The following is a 16,933-nucleotide window of genomic DNA, read 5'->3' as shown; positions in this document are numbered from 1 at the left end:
TACAGAAGAATCTTTTCTTTTTGTCCCCAGAAGAATCTTTTATGGCACTTTAAAATAACTCCTCCCCACTCCCCAAAAAACACTTTAGATTCTAGAACAAAAAATTAGGAAAGAACATTTTCTTTGGATGGAGAATAGACAGATCCTTAGATGTTTCTTTTTTTTTTTTTAATTTTTATTTATTTATGATAGTCACAGAGAGAGAGAGAGAGAGAGAGAGGCAGAGACACAGGCAGAGGGAGAAGCAGGCTCCATGCACCGGGAGCCCGACGTGGGATTCGATCCCGGGACTTCAGAATCACGCCCTGGGCCAAAGGCAGGCGCCAAACCGCTGCGCCACCCAGGGTTCCCTGTTTCTTGAGTACCTTTCAGAGTAAGGAAAAAATATGCATTGTTCTCTTTGCTTGATGTTTACCTCTTGTTTCTTTAACTATTATAAATTAAATAGCTGATCCACTGAAAGTATAAGCAACTACACTAAAGGATTTCATTATTAAAACTAAGAATTTGGGTTTCTAAGGAAATGAGTTATTTTTAATCTTAAAATCAACACTTTTATTTTATGGCAATTAAATATTCAAGTCAGTTAAACTCTGCTCAGGATTGCTGTGCATTTCCAGATACCCAGAGGGGGTTATTTGATGATGATTGATCATTTGTTTTTTTGTGTTTGTTGTTATTTTGTTTTTCAGCCAGCACAAAGATTAAACTGTTGTGAATTTTCTGCATCACAGGACAGAACTTAACCTAGGGTACTGGACGAACAATTTTCCTTTTACAACTGAAATCAACAATATCCTTTTTCTCCATTTATTCTGTAATTTTTTGAGATTCTGGCTTCAAAGTTACCAGTTGGGTAAGGAAAGTAGTGAAGGCCCCTTTGCGGGAACAGTTCTTCACCAGTAGCTCTCCCAGTGACCTGGCAACACATGCTGATAGCCTCCATCAGGGGTTATTATACTTGGTAATAAAGAACACACCAGCAGTTCACAAGACCAAATAGAGTAAAGGATCATCCATCCTTTTCCTTTTCTCTTTTTTCCTCCCCCTTTATATATGCCCTCCTCTTTTCTTCTTTTCCTTCCTTCTTCTTCTTCTGCCTGACCTCTCCTTGTCCTTCTCCATCCTTGCTCATTCTTCTTCCTTAGTTTCTTTGACCACTCATCCTACATTGGTATGCCTCAGTGACTCCCCCTACTCCCACCAAATTTTGTGGGATCTGAAGGATTTCCTACCTCACATTGGCCTGTGGTACATCACTGAACACTTGATAGAACCCAAGAAGTGCGAGAATCCTAGAGAAAGAGAATCCCAGGGAAGGAGGTCTGCACCTGGATCTGTGTTCTGAACTCCCTCTGTCCAGTTCCTGTTTCCAGCCTGGGTTCTGTAGGATCTCACAGTTCAATACGGATAGAATAAGATTACTTGAACCATGTCCAGTACTTCAAAAAAGTCCGAAATACATTGTATATTTACTCACAGTAAAGCTTGAACAGGTTGACTCAATAATGGGAAAGCTTCAGGATGCCTGGGTGGCTCAACGATTGAGCGTCTGCCTTCAGCTCAGGGCATGATCCCAGGACGGGGGATCGAGTCCCACATCAGGCTCCCTGCATGGAGCCTGCTTCTCCCTCTGCCTATGTCTCTGCCTCTCTCTCTCTGTGTGTCTCTCATGAATTAATAAATCCTTAAAAAAGGTAATGGAAAGCTTCTTTCCTTTTTGGGAGGCAGAGTTGGAAGATGGGGAAATTATGCCACATTCACCCACTGTGAAGAATATATCTTCATACTAAGAAGTTCTGGTTGGTTGCATGTATTGTCTAGAGTAGACAAAGCATACTGGAAAGAATGTGGGTGTAGAGGTGAGGCCAGAATTTAATTTCTAGCAATAAGACTTGGGCTATGTACTTAACATCTCTGAACCTTAGTTTACTTATCCATATAATGGGAGTAATGGTTTATATTTTATATTTTTAGACTACCTGAGGATTTAGATAATGGAGGTAAAGCACTCATTAGTACAATACCTAGTACTTAGTAAATACTTAATATGATATTTAAAAAAAAAAGGGGGGGGGGATCCCTGGGTGGCTCAGAGGTTTGGCGCCTGCCTTTGGCCCAGGGCGCAATCCTGGAATCCCAGGATCGAGTCCCACATTAGGCTCCCTGCATGGAGCCTGCTTGTCCCTCTGCCTGTGTCTCTGCCTCAATCTCTCTCTGTGTCTCTCATGAATAAATAAGTAAAATCTTAAAAAAAAAAAAAAAGAAAAGAAAAATACCAGATCTGCTCCTGGATATCTGATTGTTTATGGAAACTTGGGATTTTGGATAGGAGGAAAAAGGAATAGAGTGCCTTTGGAAAGGGAACAAAAGATGAAGCTTGTGGAAGAGATGAGGAAAGTCTGAAGATCATCGAAGTTTAGTTTGTACCCTTTAAAAACGGGGTAATAGAATTTACTTCCTGAAAAGTACTGTCCCAAGCCTTCTTCTTCCACCTCAGCCCCAAAGATACTCTTCTAAACAATGAGACTGTCTCTTAAATCTCTTACCTCTTTCTGCCAAAGGGCCTTGGCTATTTCCCAGTTCATCCCTTTCTCTGGGCACCCCCAAGATAGGGAGATCTGTTTCCCCCTTTCCATTAATCACTGGAAGAACAGTGATTTTAAGATTTTTTAAAAAAGATTTTATTTATTTATCCCTGAGAGACACAGGGAGAAGCAGAGACACAGACAGAGGGAGAAGTAGGCTCCCCACAGGGAGCCTGATGTGAGACTTGATACCCGGAGTGGGAACACGCCCTGAGCCAAAGGCAGACACTAAACTGCTGAGCCACCCAAGTGTCCCAGTTTCCCCCTTTCCATTAATAAGATCAGGTTCTTAACTACCAGCCAGAGCAATCTAGCATTTTCTAGAGCCCTTGTCCCAGGCCTCTGCTAAATTTCATTTGGTGGAGCATCTTTACAGAGATGACCTGTAGAATCCAGCTTTTAAGCTTGGTGTTTCTGTTAAGCAGGCCAAATGAATGTGGAATATTCTGTTTTAAGCTGAATTAATACCTTGTTATTTTAAAGGCTATAATAAGTTGTTTTCTAAATGTTTTCAATCAGCACATCTTTATTTGCTGTCCTTAACACCCAGAGGCTACTTGAAAAAGGATTTAGCTTTCAAGTCTGGTAAGTAAACAAAAGTTTCCCAATAATATCTTCAGGCAAGCACCCAGAGACCTCATTTGTGCCACAGTGTTTGGCTCCCCGATAATTGTCCATTGGTCCAGTGCTCAACCAAACCTTGTGTAATCATTTTTAAAATGTACCTCCAAACACCACGTTACTTACCAACTTACTCTTCTTCTTCTTAATCACTATGTTCAGCAAAACACAAAAGCAGAAGCAAGACAGGTCGAAATGTGGTATTATCTGACTAGATCCTAGCATTTTAAGTTGAATAGGCTGTTTGGGGTTTATATGAAAGTGGTTTGGAGAAGGTTATTCACTGTTCTCCCAAGAGGATGAAAGTGTCCAGAAGGAACTGGTTAGATAAGCAGCGACTAACATGCATGGCTTTAGCTCTGTGGGGATTTCTAAGGCTTTAAAACTAATTCCAGAATCCCCTTAAAATGCAGTATTCTCTGATGCTGAGCATGGTCTCTGATACCTTCTTTTATCTCAATCCTCTGACACTGCAGAAATTTACCCTAGTCTCTCTTACTACTTGCAATCAGGATAAAAGTTGGGAAATAGGGTTGTATTAATCAAGATAGACTATTACAAATGACTTCAAAATCTCAATGGTTTAACCCAATTAAAATGTATTGTTCTTATCACAGTCCAGTATGAATTGGTAGGGGTAGAAGTGTGTGGAATTTGGTTGTTAGTGTCCTTCTTATGCAGTAATTCAGAGATACATGCTTCTCCTAGCTTGTGGCTCTATCTTCCTTAGGTTCTCAGAATTCTTTCCATTCAGCCAGTGGGTAGGGGAAGAGCCTGCCATCATCACAAAGGCTTTTTGAGGCCCAGACCTAGAAATGACATCCATTATTTCCATCCACTTTCTGTTGGCCAAAAACTAGTCACAGTGCTCTGCCCAACTTAAAGAGAGGCTAAGAAGTCTACCTGTGTGCCCAGGACATAGCAGTTGCTGCCACAAGGGTAGACAGATAGCTCCTTGATGCACACTGATTATTCTGTTCTTGTATATCATCAAAGGGATGCAAAATAGATGTACTGTCCTATTTTCAGGTTGCTTAATGCTTAACCTACCATTAACATCTTGGTCAGTTTCTGGAAAAAGTCCATCTGTCAACATCAGCATCAACCTCATTACCACCACAAATCAGTCCACACTGTGAACTTACTTGTTTGTATTTAGGACTTTCCAAAGTTTCAAGATACCTGAACCAAGCCTGTGCAGAGGCTCTGATTTAGAAGTTGCCCATGCACTTGTACTTTGCTCTTCTTGTCAGGTGGTTCCCATGACAAAATCTGGCAAGTAATGCACCAGAAGCCATATGTCATATCTAAACCAAACTTTGTCACATGGCTCCTATGAGAAGAAAATAAATGTGTCATAAACATTTAAATAACTATCTCACACATCTTCAAAAATTATGAAAAACATGTTTTTGCTCTTTCTTAATCAATGTATTTTTCAGCTGTCAGAACTCTGTAACGGTCTGCACATTTGCTTCCTAGTTCTCTCATTAGTCAATTTATAAAGGCTATTTCATACTTGGAGACATCTATTTGTCCTCATTGACTCACAGGCTACTATTCCCATTGAGATTTTAGCTATCCTCTCATGATGTTTATTCATCTTCTTATGCAAAGAGGATCATGACATGGACTAGACAAGCTAGTGAACACCCTGCTCTGTTTTTCTAATTGTGGTGGTAGGTCTTCACTGCCCATCCACACTTTCCTCTTACAATCCAAGCTATGTATTTATTATATGGCTCATGGGGTTAAGAGTTCAGTCGTTATTCCTGTATTTATTCATTTCTTTATCCATTCATTCATTCTGAAATATTTATTGAGTACCTACTTATGTTCCTAGAGTCAGAGCAAAGAACAAACATATAAGATCCTTACCTTCATGAAACTTATATGAGAAACAGAGTGTGTTATGTATCTATGTATATATTTTAAGTAAGCTGTGTACCCAACGTGGGGCTTGAATTCACCACCCTGAGATCAGGAATTGCATGTTCCATTGACTGTGCCAGCTAGGTGACCCTTAAAATGTTTGTCTGTCTGTTTGCTTGTTTATTTATTGTAAGCTCTTCGAGAAACAGATTCTAAATAAATAATGCAAAATATTAATTTAATTGTAATATTTGTATGGGAAAAAAATATTTGTATGGGAAGTTCATTTTATTTTTAGTGTTTGGCTAAATCAGAATCACCAATAGTTATTTTGTTTTGTTTTTTTTAACTGAGGTCTTTGTTCCTCAATAAAAACCAGATCCTTAGGGTGACTGGCTGGCTCAGTAGGTAGAGTGTGTGATTTTTTTTTTCAATGCAGAAAGGTGGTTTTATTAAAGGACCTGTGAGCAAAAAAAGAGCTGTTGAGCATGGGATTCTTAATCTCAGGATTGTAAATTCAAGCCCCACATTGCACATGAGCCTACTTAAAATTATTAAAAAACAAAACTGCTCTCTTTTAGAGTAATCATTCATTCACTCATCCATTCACTGATAATATTCATAAATATTATTGTAAAACTATTATTTACCAGGCTCTGTGATAAAATTTCCAAATACAAAAATGAAAAGAGAAGATTCTTGCCCTTAAGGGTCACAATCCAGTTGAGTAAACTAGCACGAAACCACACAGTTACTATGATAACTGTCATAATAGAGAAATATGAAAAGTGTCACGAGACATTGGAAAAGGAGGACACAACTGCCTCCAAAAGTCAAGGAAGATGTTACAAGGGAGGTATAGCACTAGGACTGAGGTTTGAAGGGTGAATAAGCCTTTGCTGAGTAGATAAGGAAGGGGATGAGATGGCTGATTGACCCATCAAAGACTTGTGTTCTTCACAGTATGAAATTTTTCTGGCAAGTGGCCCAACTGATTGCCAATCCCCTAAACATCTAAGTGGGGCCAGGTGGCCAGTTCTCATTAATGGGATGTGAGCAGAAGTGATCTGCATCATTTCTGGATTAGGGCAAGAAATAAGTGTGCTGTTTCTTCCTTCTCTTTCCCAGCTGTGAGCTCTGAAAGTAAAGAAAGGACTCTAAAGCTTAAGGGATGAAAAAGAAATAATAAAGCTTAGGGGATGGCAAAGATACAAAGTAGAAGGACCCTGGGTGGAAGGCTGCTTGCCACACTGAACTGTTACATGACTAAGGAATAATCTTCTATTGTGTTAATTTACTAATATTATTTAGCCTGTTTGTTACAGCAGCAACCCTACTTGATTTTTACAAGGCAGTCCAAGCAAAATGAACAGTATGTGCAAAGGCTTACCAAGGTGAGTGTCTAACAGAGTACATGCTCAATAAATATTTGACACTGCAGTAAGAATATTATGGGGGAACAGAAATAGTCCAGTACTGCCACAGTATAAAATACATGATTGGTGGGAAGGGAGGGTGGCTGGATAAACATGGGCTGATCACAAAGGGCTTTGAATGCCAAGCTGAAGAATTTAGGTTTATTCTTGTGGAAGAAGGAAAGCCAATGAAGAATACTGAAAAGGTGAAAGGCATGATCACTAGAATAACAGGATCTTTGAGAAACAGAACACCCAAGAACCTGCTTTAATTTTCTTTAAATGTAAGGTGCTAATCCAAAGATGAAAGATACGATTTCAGAACCAGAAGACATCATAGTCTAGTCAAACCTCATTTAGCCAATGAGGAAAGTGAGGCCCAGAGAAGTTAAGCACCTTTGCCAAGGTCACCTAGCTAAAACTTGGCAGAGTTGGGGACTAGAAGGCTAGTCTCTTGTTGCCAGCCAGCTCTCCAGCATGGCTCTTTCCACTGTACCACAGTGCTTCAAAGCAGTTGAGACCAGCTGGTGTGCCTATGTTTTCAGTTCCCTAATGAAGACATTGGGGATTTGGAGACAGGGTATTTTCCATGGAAGGCTGTCTTCTCTGTAATTCCTCATCTGGCTTGAACCACTATTTTGGAAAAGGTCCATTTTTCAGCATCAAATTTCCCTGGAGGATGACTGAGAATGTGCTTAGTGGCCTGTGGGGTGCCCTTGTACTTTCTGAGCTTTTGTTGGGAAGATGAGAAGAAACCAGTGGTAGAGTTTTAGCTCCTGGAAATGCTGCTTGGTTCCTTGGCATCTGGGGAGTTGTTGGTCCTCTTAGCAACTATGGTTCAGCCTGCCAGCTGACTATCCTTCAGTGTCAGATCCAAACATCTTTAGCTTGTCTGTTTAAAGGGTCAGCCCCTATGGCTAGCATTTAAATGTCATTTTCTGTTCATCACTTCACTACCTCTGTTTTCACGTATTATTAAGAGATTCATTATTCATTATAATTATTTTTACTCTATCCAAGGCAATGGGACATACTTTTTTTTTTTTTTTCACAGAAAGTATAGGCACAGGGACAACCGTGCTGAGGCCAGTCTCAGAGAAGCATGACATGTGGTCTCACTTAAGGAGGACCAGGTATTATTGAATTATTTTACAACTAGGGAAGCCAGAGCACAAGTTAGGGCACAAGTCCAAAAGTCTCCAAGAAATTTGGGGAAAAATAAATTTCTTAATGTTTTTCCATCTAGAGTTTTGCGACCATCTCGTTCCCTGGCCTTTGGTTCTATCATCTTTGTCTCCCCTGCATGTTGCTTAATTACTAGCTTGGTTGGTTAGGATGAAGTATTTTTTTTTAATTTTTATTTATTTATGATAGTCACACAGAGAGAGAGAGCGCGAGAGAGAGGCAGAGACACAGGCAGAGGGAGAAGCAGGCTCCATGCACCGGGAGCCCGACGTGGGATTTGATCCCAGGTCTCCAGGATCGCGTCCTGGGCCAAAGGCAGGCACCAAACCGCTGCACCACCCAGGGATCCCTAGGATGAAGTATTAATGAAGATGAGATTGCTGCCTTACTCCCAGAAGAGTCTCTTGATAGCACCCAAAGACAATGTCTTATGCAGTGGAAAGTGCTTGGGCTTTGAAGTTAGAGAGACAACTGCCACTCATTAGCTGTGAGATCTTGGGCAAGTTTCTTAATCTTTCTGAGCCTCAGTTTCCTTTTATGTGAAAAGGGAAAATAATGTAAATACTGGGGGTGGTTGTGGTATTAAATGAACTGACATAGGTAAAACTCTTCTCTTTATTCTGAGCACACAGTTGGCTCTTAACAAGTGTTATTTCCTTTTCAGGTTTCTGAGAAGGACCCCTTAATAGTATTATTTTCCCCAATCCCCATCCCAGGTTCTGGTCAGGATGAGAAATAAGACGAAAGAGTGAGCAGATGGAGACCAAAATATCACCTTGATTGCTGATAAATGCTGTTTCTTGTGAGAAATAATGGGATACTAAATACTAAGTGAGTTTCAGAATTAGGTAGACTTATTCACCCAGTCACAAGTAACATTTGATCAGGACAGGCCTTTTCATGCTGAGGGTGGAGATGACGGTAAGAAGGGGAAGGGACCCTGCTCCCAGAGGAGCAGAGCAAGGTGACAGACATCCTCACTGTGGGTAGGCAGATACCTAAGAGGAAGAAAAGAGCAGCTGAACTGAGCATGCCCTGTGTACTTCACTAGATTAAGTTCCTCCTCTAAGGAGGAGGGACAGGACAAGGAATAAACAGAGGCCAGGAGTGCCAAACCTCACAGAGGAGGAAACCTCTGAAGCATCTCCCACCTTCCTCCCCCCAATATTTCCTTCCTCTGGTCCCCTTCCTCTATTTTGTGCCTGTTACTTTTCAGCCACTCTGCTCATCAAGGACATAACTGTCAGCATGTCACTGTGGGCAGCCTCAGAATACAATAGGTTGAGAGAAAGGTGTGAGAAAGGGAAGGAGAAGTTGGGTTGAATCATTGGTAGAGAAGGAGGGGGGGCACCTGACTCCAGAAAGAGAAGCCTAAGTTTAGAGTCAGGGCTTAGACATCTGAAGGGAGAATCAGTATTCAGAGATCTGTTCTAGACAGAAGAGCACTGCAGGATGGTAATCAGAATTTCTAGACATGGGGCAACAACCTATGACCAAATCCCAAGAGGACAGGAGGGCATCAGGGTTACAACAGCACTCAGATCTGACCTATGAGTCAAGGAACTATGTCTCCTAGAGATGTCTCTCAATCTCAGCATTGAGTTATATACCCTCTGTTCTAGTTTTTAATCTTTAAAATATAAGCATAGTTCGGGACACCTGAGTGGCTCAGTGTTTGAGCATCTGCCTTTGGCTCAGGGCGTGATCCCACATTCTGGGGTTCAAGTCCCATATCGGGCTCCCTGCATGGAGCCTGCTTCTCCCTCTGCCTGTGTCTCTGCCTCTCTCTCTGTGTCGCTCATGAATAAATAAATAAATAAATAAATAAATAAATAAATAAATTATTTTTAAAAATATAAGCATAGTTTGTTATTATAAAACTAATACTTGCTCACGATGGAAAATTCAGAAATACAGAGATATAAAGAAAAAAACAAAAGTAACTCATAATCTCTTCACAATAAAAAAATAATGTTAACTGTTAACTCTGACTGTATTTCTATTCAGTCATTCTTCTATGCATATCATTATACAGATATGATTTTATCTCTACATGTTAAATTTGCATGCTGAATTTTTTACTGAATGTTATAATCATTTCCCCACGTTATTAAAAGTTCTCAGTAATTAAACATCATTTTAAATGACATTTTCCCTGGTTTTAAGCACATCTGGATCAATCTCTACCAATTTATGAAAATCCCAAGGGTCTGGAGAGAGCTTCTTCTCTAAGTATTTACCTTTTGGGGGGTTGGTGAACAGTGCATCCTCAAAGGCCAGGGCTCTACAGGGCCTGTGCAAAATAACTACTGCACAGTACTTGATCTTCTGGAAAGATCTCATATTTTTAGGTTATTTAAATCCCACCTAGTTAACATACATTGTAATATTAGTTTCCATATGACACCTGGTGCTCATCACAAGTGCATTTCTTAATCCCCATCACCTATTTAACCCACTCCCCTCCTGCCTCCCCTCTGGTAACCATCAGTTTGTTCTCTATACGTAAGAGTCTGTTTCTTGGTTTGCCTCTCTTTTTTTTTCCCGTTTGCTTGTTTCTTAAATTCTACATATGAGTGAAATCAAATGGTATTTGTCTTTATCTAATGGACTTATTTCACTTAGCATAATGCTCCACTCACGTCATTGCAAATGGGAAAGTTCTCAAATTTCTAATAATTGATAAAATGATCAGAAGATGCCATCCTGCAAAATGTGGTAATTCAAAGTACAGGTCTTTCTTATACACCACATCACTGTTACATACTCAAAGGACCACTAGTTTGCCATGGCTGCCATAACAGAATACCACAAAGTGCCTAGAACGATAGAGATTTATTTTCTCACAGTGTTTAAGGCTAGAAGTCCAAGATGGAGGAGTCATCAGGTCCCCTGAGGCCTCTCTCCTTGGCTTGCACATGGCTGCCTTCTTGTTATGTCCTCACATGGTCTTTTCTCTGTGCATGCACAGCTCTGGCGTGTCTCCATGCATTCAAATTTCCTTTTTTTTTTTTTAAAGATATTATTTATTTATTCATAGGAGATAGAGAAAGGAAGAGACATAGGCAGAGGGAGAAGCAGGCTCCCTGTGAGGAGCCCAATGTGGGACTCAATCCCAGGATCCTGGGATCATGACCTGAGCCAAAGGTAGATGCTCAACCACTGAGCCAACCCAGGTGCCCCAAATTTCCTTTTTTTTTTTTTTTTAAAGATTTTATTTATTTATTCATGAGAGACAGAGAGAGAGAAGCAGAGACACAGGCAGGGGAGAAGCAGGCTCCCTGCAGAGGGCCTGATGCAGGACTCGATCCTGGGACTCCAGGATCACACCCTGGGCCGAAGGCAGGCACTAAACTGCTGAGCCACCCAGGGATCCCTAAATTTCCTCTTTTTATAAGGCCACCAGTCATACTGGATTAGGGCCCACTCCAAAGACCTCATTTTAATTTACTTACCTCTTTAAAGACCTTATTTACAATATGTGTTCTTTTGTGAACAGCTTTTTTCATTTAGGATGTTTTCAAGGTTCATTCATGTCATAGCATGTATTAGTGTCTTATTCTTTTTATGGCTGCAAACAGTCCATTGAATGTACATGCCACATTTTGCTTATCCATTACTGGTTTATGGACATAGTTTCTCTATAGTTTTTAACCACTTACAAATAAAGCTGCTATGAACATTCATGTATAACTTGTTGTGTGGAGCTATATCTTCATTTCTCTTGAGTGTATGCCTAGGAGTGAAACTGCTGAGTAATCTGGTGGCTGAGTAATCTGGTGACTCCATGTTTTGCATTTTGTTAAATTACCAAACTGTTTTCTGAAGTGGCTGCATCATTTTACATGTCTACTAGCAATATGTAAGGGTTCCAATTTCTCTATATCCTGACAATTGTTATTGTCTATTTTTACGAAAGCCATTCTTGTTGATGTGAAGAGATATCTCATTGTGGTTTTGATTTGTATTCCCCTAAAATGATTGATGATGTTGAATATCACTTCTTGTACATATTGGCAATTTGTAGATATTTTTTGGAGGAACATTTATTCAGATCCCTTGCCCATGTTTTAACTGGGCATTTGACATTTTATTACTGGGTTGTAGTAGGTTTTTATACATTCTTTTTTTTTTTTTTTTGGTTTTTATACATTCTGATGTGCTCTGTAAGGCACTAAACTTTAAAATTTTATGGTTTTTTTTAAATTTTTATTTATTTATGATAGTCACAGAGAGAGAGAGAGAGAGAGAGAGAGAGAGGCAGAGACACAGGCAGAGAGAGAAGCAGGCTCCATGCACCGGGAGCCCTATGTGGGACTCGATCCCGGGTCTCCAGGATTGCACCCTGGGCCAAAGGCAGGCGCCAAACCGTTGCGCCACCCAGGGATCCCAACTTTAAAATTTTAAAGTCTAATTTATCTATTGTTTTCTTTCGTTACTTCTGCTTTTGGTGACATAGCTCAGAAACCACTGCCAAATCTAAGGTCATAAAGATTTACTTCTATGTTTTCCTCTATGAGTTTTATAGTTTTAACTCTTAAATTTAGGTCTGTGATCCATTTTGAGTTAATTTCTGTGTAGGGTGTGAGCTATAATCCGACTTCATTCTTTTGCATGTGGATATCCAGTTGTCCCAGCACCATTTTTTGAAAAACTTTTCCTTTCCATATTAAATTGTATTGGCACCCTTTTTTAAAAAAAGGATTTTTATTTATTTATTCATAAGAGACCCAGAGAGAGGCAGAGACATAGACAGAGAGAGAAGTAGACTTCTTGCAGGGAGCCTGATGTGGGACTTGATCCTGGAATCCTGGGATCACACCATGAGCCAAAGGCAGACACTCAACTGCTGAGTCACTCATGCATCCCTGTATTGGCACCCTTATCAAAAAATCATTTGGCCATAAACATGAAGGTTTATTTCTGGACATTCAATTCTATTTCATCAATCTCTATGTGTATCCTTATACCTTTTGATTATTATAGTTTTGTTGTAGGTTTTGAAATGAGGAAATGAGCATCTTTCAACTTTGCTCTTCCTCTTACTCTTCAAGAGTGTTTTGACTATTCTGGGTTGTATTTCCTTTTTTTTTTTTTTTAAGATTTTTAAATTTATTTATTCATGATAAACAGAGAGACAGAGAGAGGCAGAGACACAGGCAGAAAGAGAAGCAGGCTCCATGCCGGGAGCCCGATGCAGGACTTGATCCCAGGACTCCAGGATCGTGCCCTGGGCCAAAGGCAGGCGCTAAACCACTGAGCCACCCAGGGATCCCCCTGGGTTGTATTTCCATATGAATTGTAGGGTCAGCTTGTCAAGTTCAGCCAAAAAAAAAAAAAAAAAAAAAAGTTGGGATTTGGATAGGGATTTTATTTCATTGCATTGTTGGGTGGTTTATTGCTAGTGCATTGAAACACAATTTAGTTTTGTTTGTTGTCATTGTTTTTAAAGATAGATTTATTTATTTATTTATTTATTTATTTATTTATTTACTTACTTACTTATTTATTCATGAGAGACACAGAGAGAGAGAGAGGCAGAGACACAGGCAGAGGGAGAAGTAGGCTCCATGCAGGGAACCTGATATGGGACTCCATCAGCGTCTCCAGGATTGGGCCCCGGGCCACAGGCAGGCACCAAACTGCTAAGCCACCCAGGTGTCCCCACAATTGATTTTTGTATATTGATCTTGTATCTTGCCACATTTCAAAACTCATTTTATCTTATATTCTTAATCATGATGCTTTATTGCTTATCCTGCTCAAGGCATTGTGACTATAGAAAATACAAAGATAAACAAGATATGGTCTTTGTCCTGAAGAATTTATAGCCTAATTCAAGAAGTAAGGCATAATCCTATTGAGTAAATAATAGCCTATTACAGCAATGTAAAGGAAAGTACAGAATTGCCAAATGAACATTACAGATAATTGGAGCTCTAGCAAATTTCAAGGGATGGAGAAATAATTCAAGGTTGGAGAGATCTGGAAAAAATAGAGTAAGAAAGATTTAAAGGCTTACTCAGTCCCTCCCTTCCTTCCTTTTTTCTCCCCTTCCTCCTTTAATTTTCTTGCTTTTTAAAAATCCCATCAGTCTCCCTACCTGGCTTCTTTAAAAACAGTAATAGAAGGTAACTATGATTAGCTATCATCATTTCTCAAACCTGGATGATCATAAGAATCTACAGACAACTCTACTAAAACCACAGATTCCAGGGTCTGACCTCAGAACTATTACATCATATTATCAGAAGCTGGGGTATGGAAACTGCATTAAAATTTTTATCAAGTGGGTAGCTCTGCAGGTTAAGTGTCCAGCTCTTGGTTTCAGATCAGGTCATGATCTCAGAGTCATGGCATCGAGCCCCACATTGGGCTTGTCGCTCAGCACAAAGTCTGCTTGTCCCTTTCCTCTGCTTGCTCACGTGTTCTCTCCCTGTGCTTGCTCACGTGTTCTCTCTCTCATAAGTAAATAAAATCTTTTACATTTTTTTAATCAGCTGATTCTGATTTTCAGCCAAGTTTGAAAATCTCTAAGTAAGATTGTAATAATGATACTCATATGTGGACAACCCCTAGTTTCAAGCTATTGCATTTCTGACTGTCAAGGATGCTCACAAATCCAGAAGGTCACTTACCTGAGCAAGAGAGTGTGTGGGAATCTATGCAACAACTCCTCCATTAATGAAAAACATCTCAAGGTGTATACATTACTCCTTGAGGACTCAGTAGTTTCATCTGTATTTTGGGGATGGCTCTTCTCATAAACAAACTTTTGTTTTCAGTATTTAGAATCCTAAAAATCTCAAAAGATCCTTGTGCTGTGAATGACCCTCAGAGTCACCAGTGGGATTTATAGTCACTATCCAGATTTAATAAATTGTAACAGCTTTACCATACTTGCTTAAGATTTTTTTTTAAGATTTTATTTATTTATTTGAGAGAGAGAGAGAGAGTGTGTATATGTGCATGGACATGAGCAAGCAGAGGACAGAAGGAGAGGGAGAGGGAGAAGCAAACTGCTGCTGAGTGGGGATCCTGACTTGGGGTCTATTCCGGGACCCTGAGACCATGAGCTGAGCCAAAGTCAGATGCTTAACCGACTGAGCCACTCAGGTGCCCTTGCTTAAGATTTAAAAAAAAAAAAGTTACAAAAGAAGATCATTCCATTCCATCTCTCTCCAGATGTAATCAATCTCTGCAAGACTGTGTGGATACTTCCCACATGTTCTTATATTTTTACTACATAACATATATGTTTTGGGTATTTAAACATGTATATAACTAGTGTACACATTTTTCCGAAACTTTTTTTCCAACATCATGTTTTTGAGATTTATCAATGTGATACTTGTAGAGCCAGTCCATTCTTTATAATATGGTAATATTATACTATATACCACTTCAGTATAGTCCCACTGTACAAATATTTTAGGATCTACTGTGGGCAAATATTTGTTTTGTCTAGTATTTTGCTATTTAAAATCATGATGTAATTAATGTCCTTGCATATGCCTCCTTGGGTTCCTGTGTGAGAACTCTTCTAGGGAATACATCTAGAATGGAAATTACTAGAGAATAAAATACATACTCAACTTCACTAGATTGCTCTCAAGATTACTCTCCGTAGTGGCTGAAACTAATTTTTACTCTCATCAGGGATATGTGAGAATTTCTCTTTCCTATATTCATTCATTCATTCATTTTTTTCTCTTTCTTTCTTTTTTTTTTTTTTTTTTTGATATTTAGGTGCATTTTATTTTTATTTTTTTTAAAGATTTTATTTATTTATTCATGAGAGACACAGAGAGAGTCTTTCTTTTTTAAGATTTTATTTATTTGTTCATGAGAGACACAGACACAGAGAGGCAGAGACACAGGCAGAGGGAAAAGCAGGCTCCTTGCAGGAAGCCTGATGTGGAACCTGATCCCAGGACTCCAGGATCACACCCTGAGCCAAAGGCAGGCACTCCACCACTGAGCCACCCAGCCGTCCCTCTTTCCCATATTCTAACCAACATTGTCAAGCTTTTTAAAAATACTCGTATCTGGGCCTTATTTTCAGATTCTGGCAGGGTGGCTCTGCAGTGTACTTTGGAACAGGCCACAGGCAACCCTGAAACAAATATCATTGAGACCCTCTGCTTCATGTACATAGGTCTGGATGCACAGCCTAATATACTAATATGTGAATTGGCGCAGTGAGAGCACTTTAGCGCTTTGTTGGCAATACCTGTGTTGCTACATTTAGATCTTTGAGGAAAGGGTAGAGAAGTACTGCTCCCCAACATACTTTACAGATGCATTTTGAATCAAACCGGGGTATGTGATTAACTACTACCCAGTCCACAGGGTAGTAGTTAATCTGAGGTCCTACTTTTGCCGCCTTAAGTTTATGATGGGGGTGGGGGTTACTTTTTAGAAGTTGTCTTACCTCTTACTAGGTGTATGGCTGAGTGTCAGTTGTTAGGGCTTGCATACATGCCATTGCTTGGGGCAGCGTGCATTTCACAAGGTGTGCCAGGCTAACTGGGTGGTGTCACTGTAAGGAGCATTTGTGGCTTTTTCAAAGCCCTGAGGAATCTGAGAAGCAAGTGAGGGAATGATGCATGAAAACAAAAGGCAGTGGAAAAAGTGACCTGTCAGTAGGCTCCAAGAGGCTAGAATGCTCTGTCCTTGTTATTACTGCTTCATGAAAATGCCACCAGTGTCCTGGCAAAGTCTGAAAGGTAGAGGCTTCTTGAGAAAACAAAGACAAGTGATATATATACTTTGAGGCTGGAATCTGGTTTCCCAGCTTCCCTACTTTCCAGTGGGAGCTACAGGGTGAAGACGGGAAATCCTCTGTCCCTTGGTGGGTTTAGACCGGTCTTTCCCTGTCTCTTGGCTGCTTTCCCTGAGTTGAAGCAGCCAGCTCTGGTCTCAGAGGCCTAGCAGGGCTGGCCTGGGAGGGAAGTTGGGCGGTGCCCCAGACTCAGCTGTTCCTCAATAAGTGATGTGAAGGTCACCACCCTAGGGGAAGGAAAAGGCTTTAGCTATATTTCCCAAAGAAGTGTGTCCTTGTGTTGGGCAGTGAGACCAGGGTGTGCTCTCACTCCTTGCCTGCTTTCTTCTGAGCTAGTCATGTGCTGGTACCACACACTCACAGGATAGCCTGCCTCGGTTGTCAGAGATGAAGCAGAAGCTGAGGAAAGGTAAGAGAGTTCATTGAGTTCACGGGATGGCTATTTGACTAGTCATTATTGGACTTGT

At 40.2% G+C, this 16,933-nt stretch overlaps 1 protein-coding gene across 35 annotated transcripts in view; it reads left to right on the top strand.

Moving 5' to 3' along the window:
• Positions 1–16,933, top strand: part of MKLN1 (muskelin 1) — a 322,363-nt gene that overhangs the window by 117,943 nt on the left and 187,487 nt on the right. For 7 of the 35 annotated variants that reach the window (XM_026010851.2, XM_072764015.1, XM_072764014.1 and 4 more), the window contains 3 exons: positions 693–752; positions 3,108–3,173; positions 6,407–6,475. The exons of 10 other annotated variants lie outside the window; for them this stretch is intronic. In XM_026010851.2, coding sequence (XP_025866636.1) covers positions 6,447–6,475 — 29 coding nt within the window. In that variant the 5' untranslated portion in view covers positions 693–752; positions 3,108–3,173; positions 6,407–6,446. Of the gene's footprint in view, positions 1–197; positions 374–692; positions 753–3,107; positions 3,174–6,392; positions 6,476–7,550; positions 7,630–16,675; positions 16,876–16,933 lie in introns of those variants that run through there. 18 more of the 35 variants (XM_072764034.1, XM_072764027.1, XM_072764040.1 and 15 more) reach the window with 13 other exon arrangements.

The sequence above is a fragment of the Vulpes vulpes genome, chromosome 7 (assembly GCF_048418805.1).
Source record: "Vulpes vulpes isolate BD-2025 chromosome 7, VulVul3, whole genome shotgun sequence".
NCBI lineage: Eukaryota > Metazoa > Chordata > Mammalia > Carnivora > Canidae > Vulpes > Vulpes vulpes.
The sequence above is the reverse complement of the archived record's forward strand: the minus strand, read 5'-3'. Positions and strand labels throughout refer to the sequence as shown.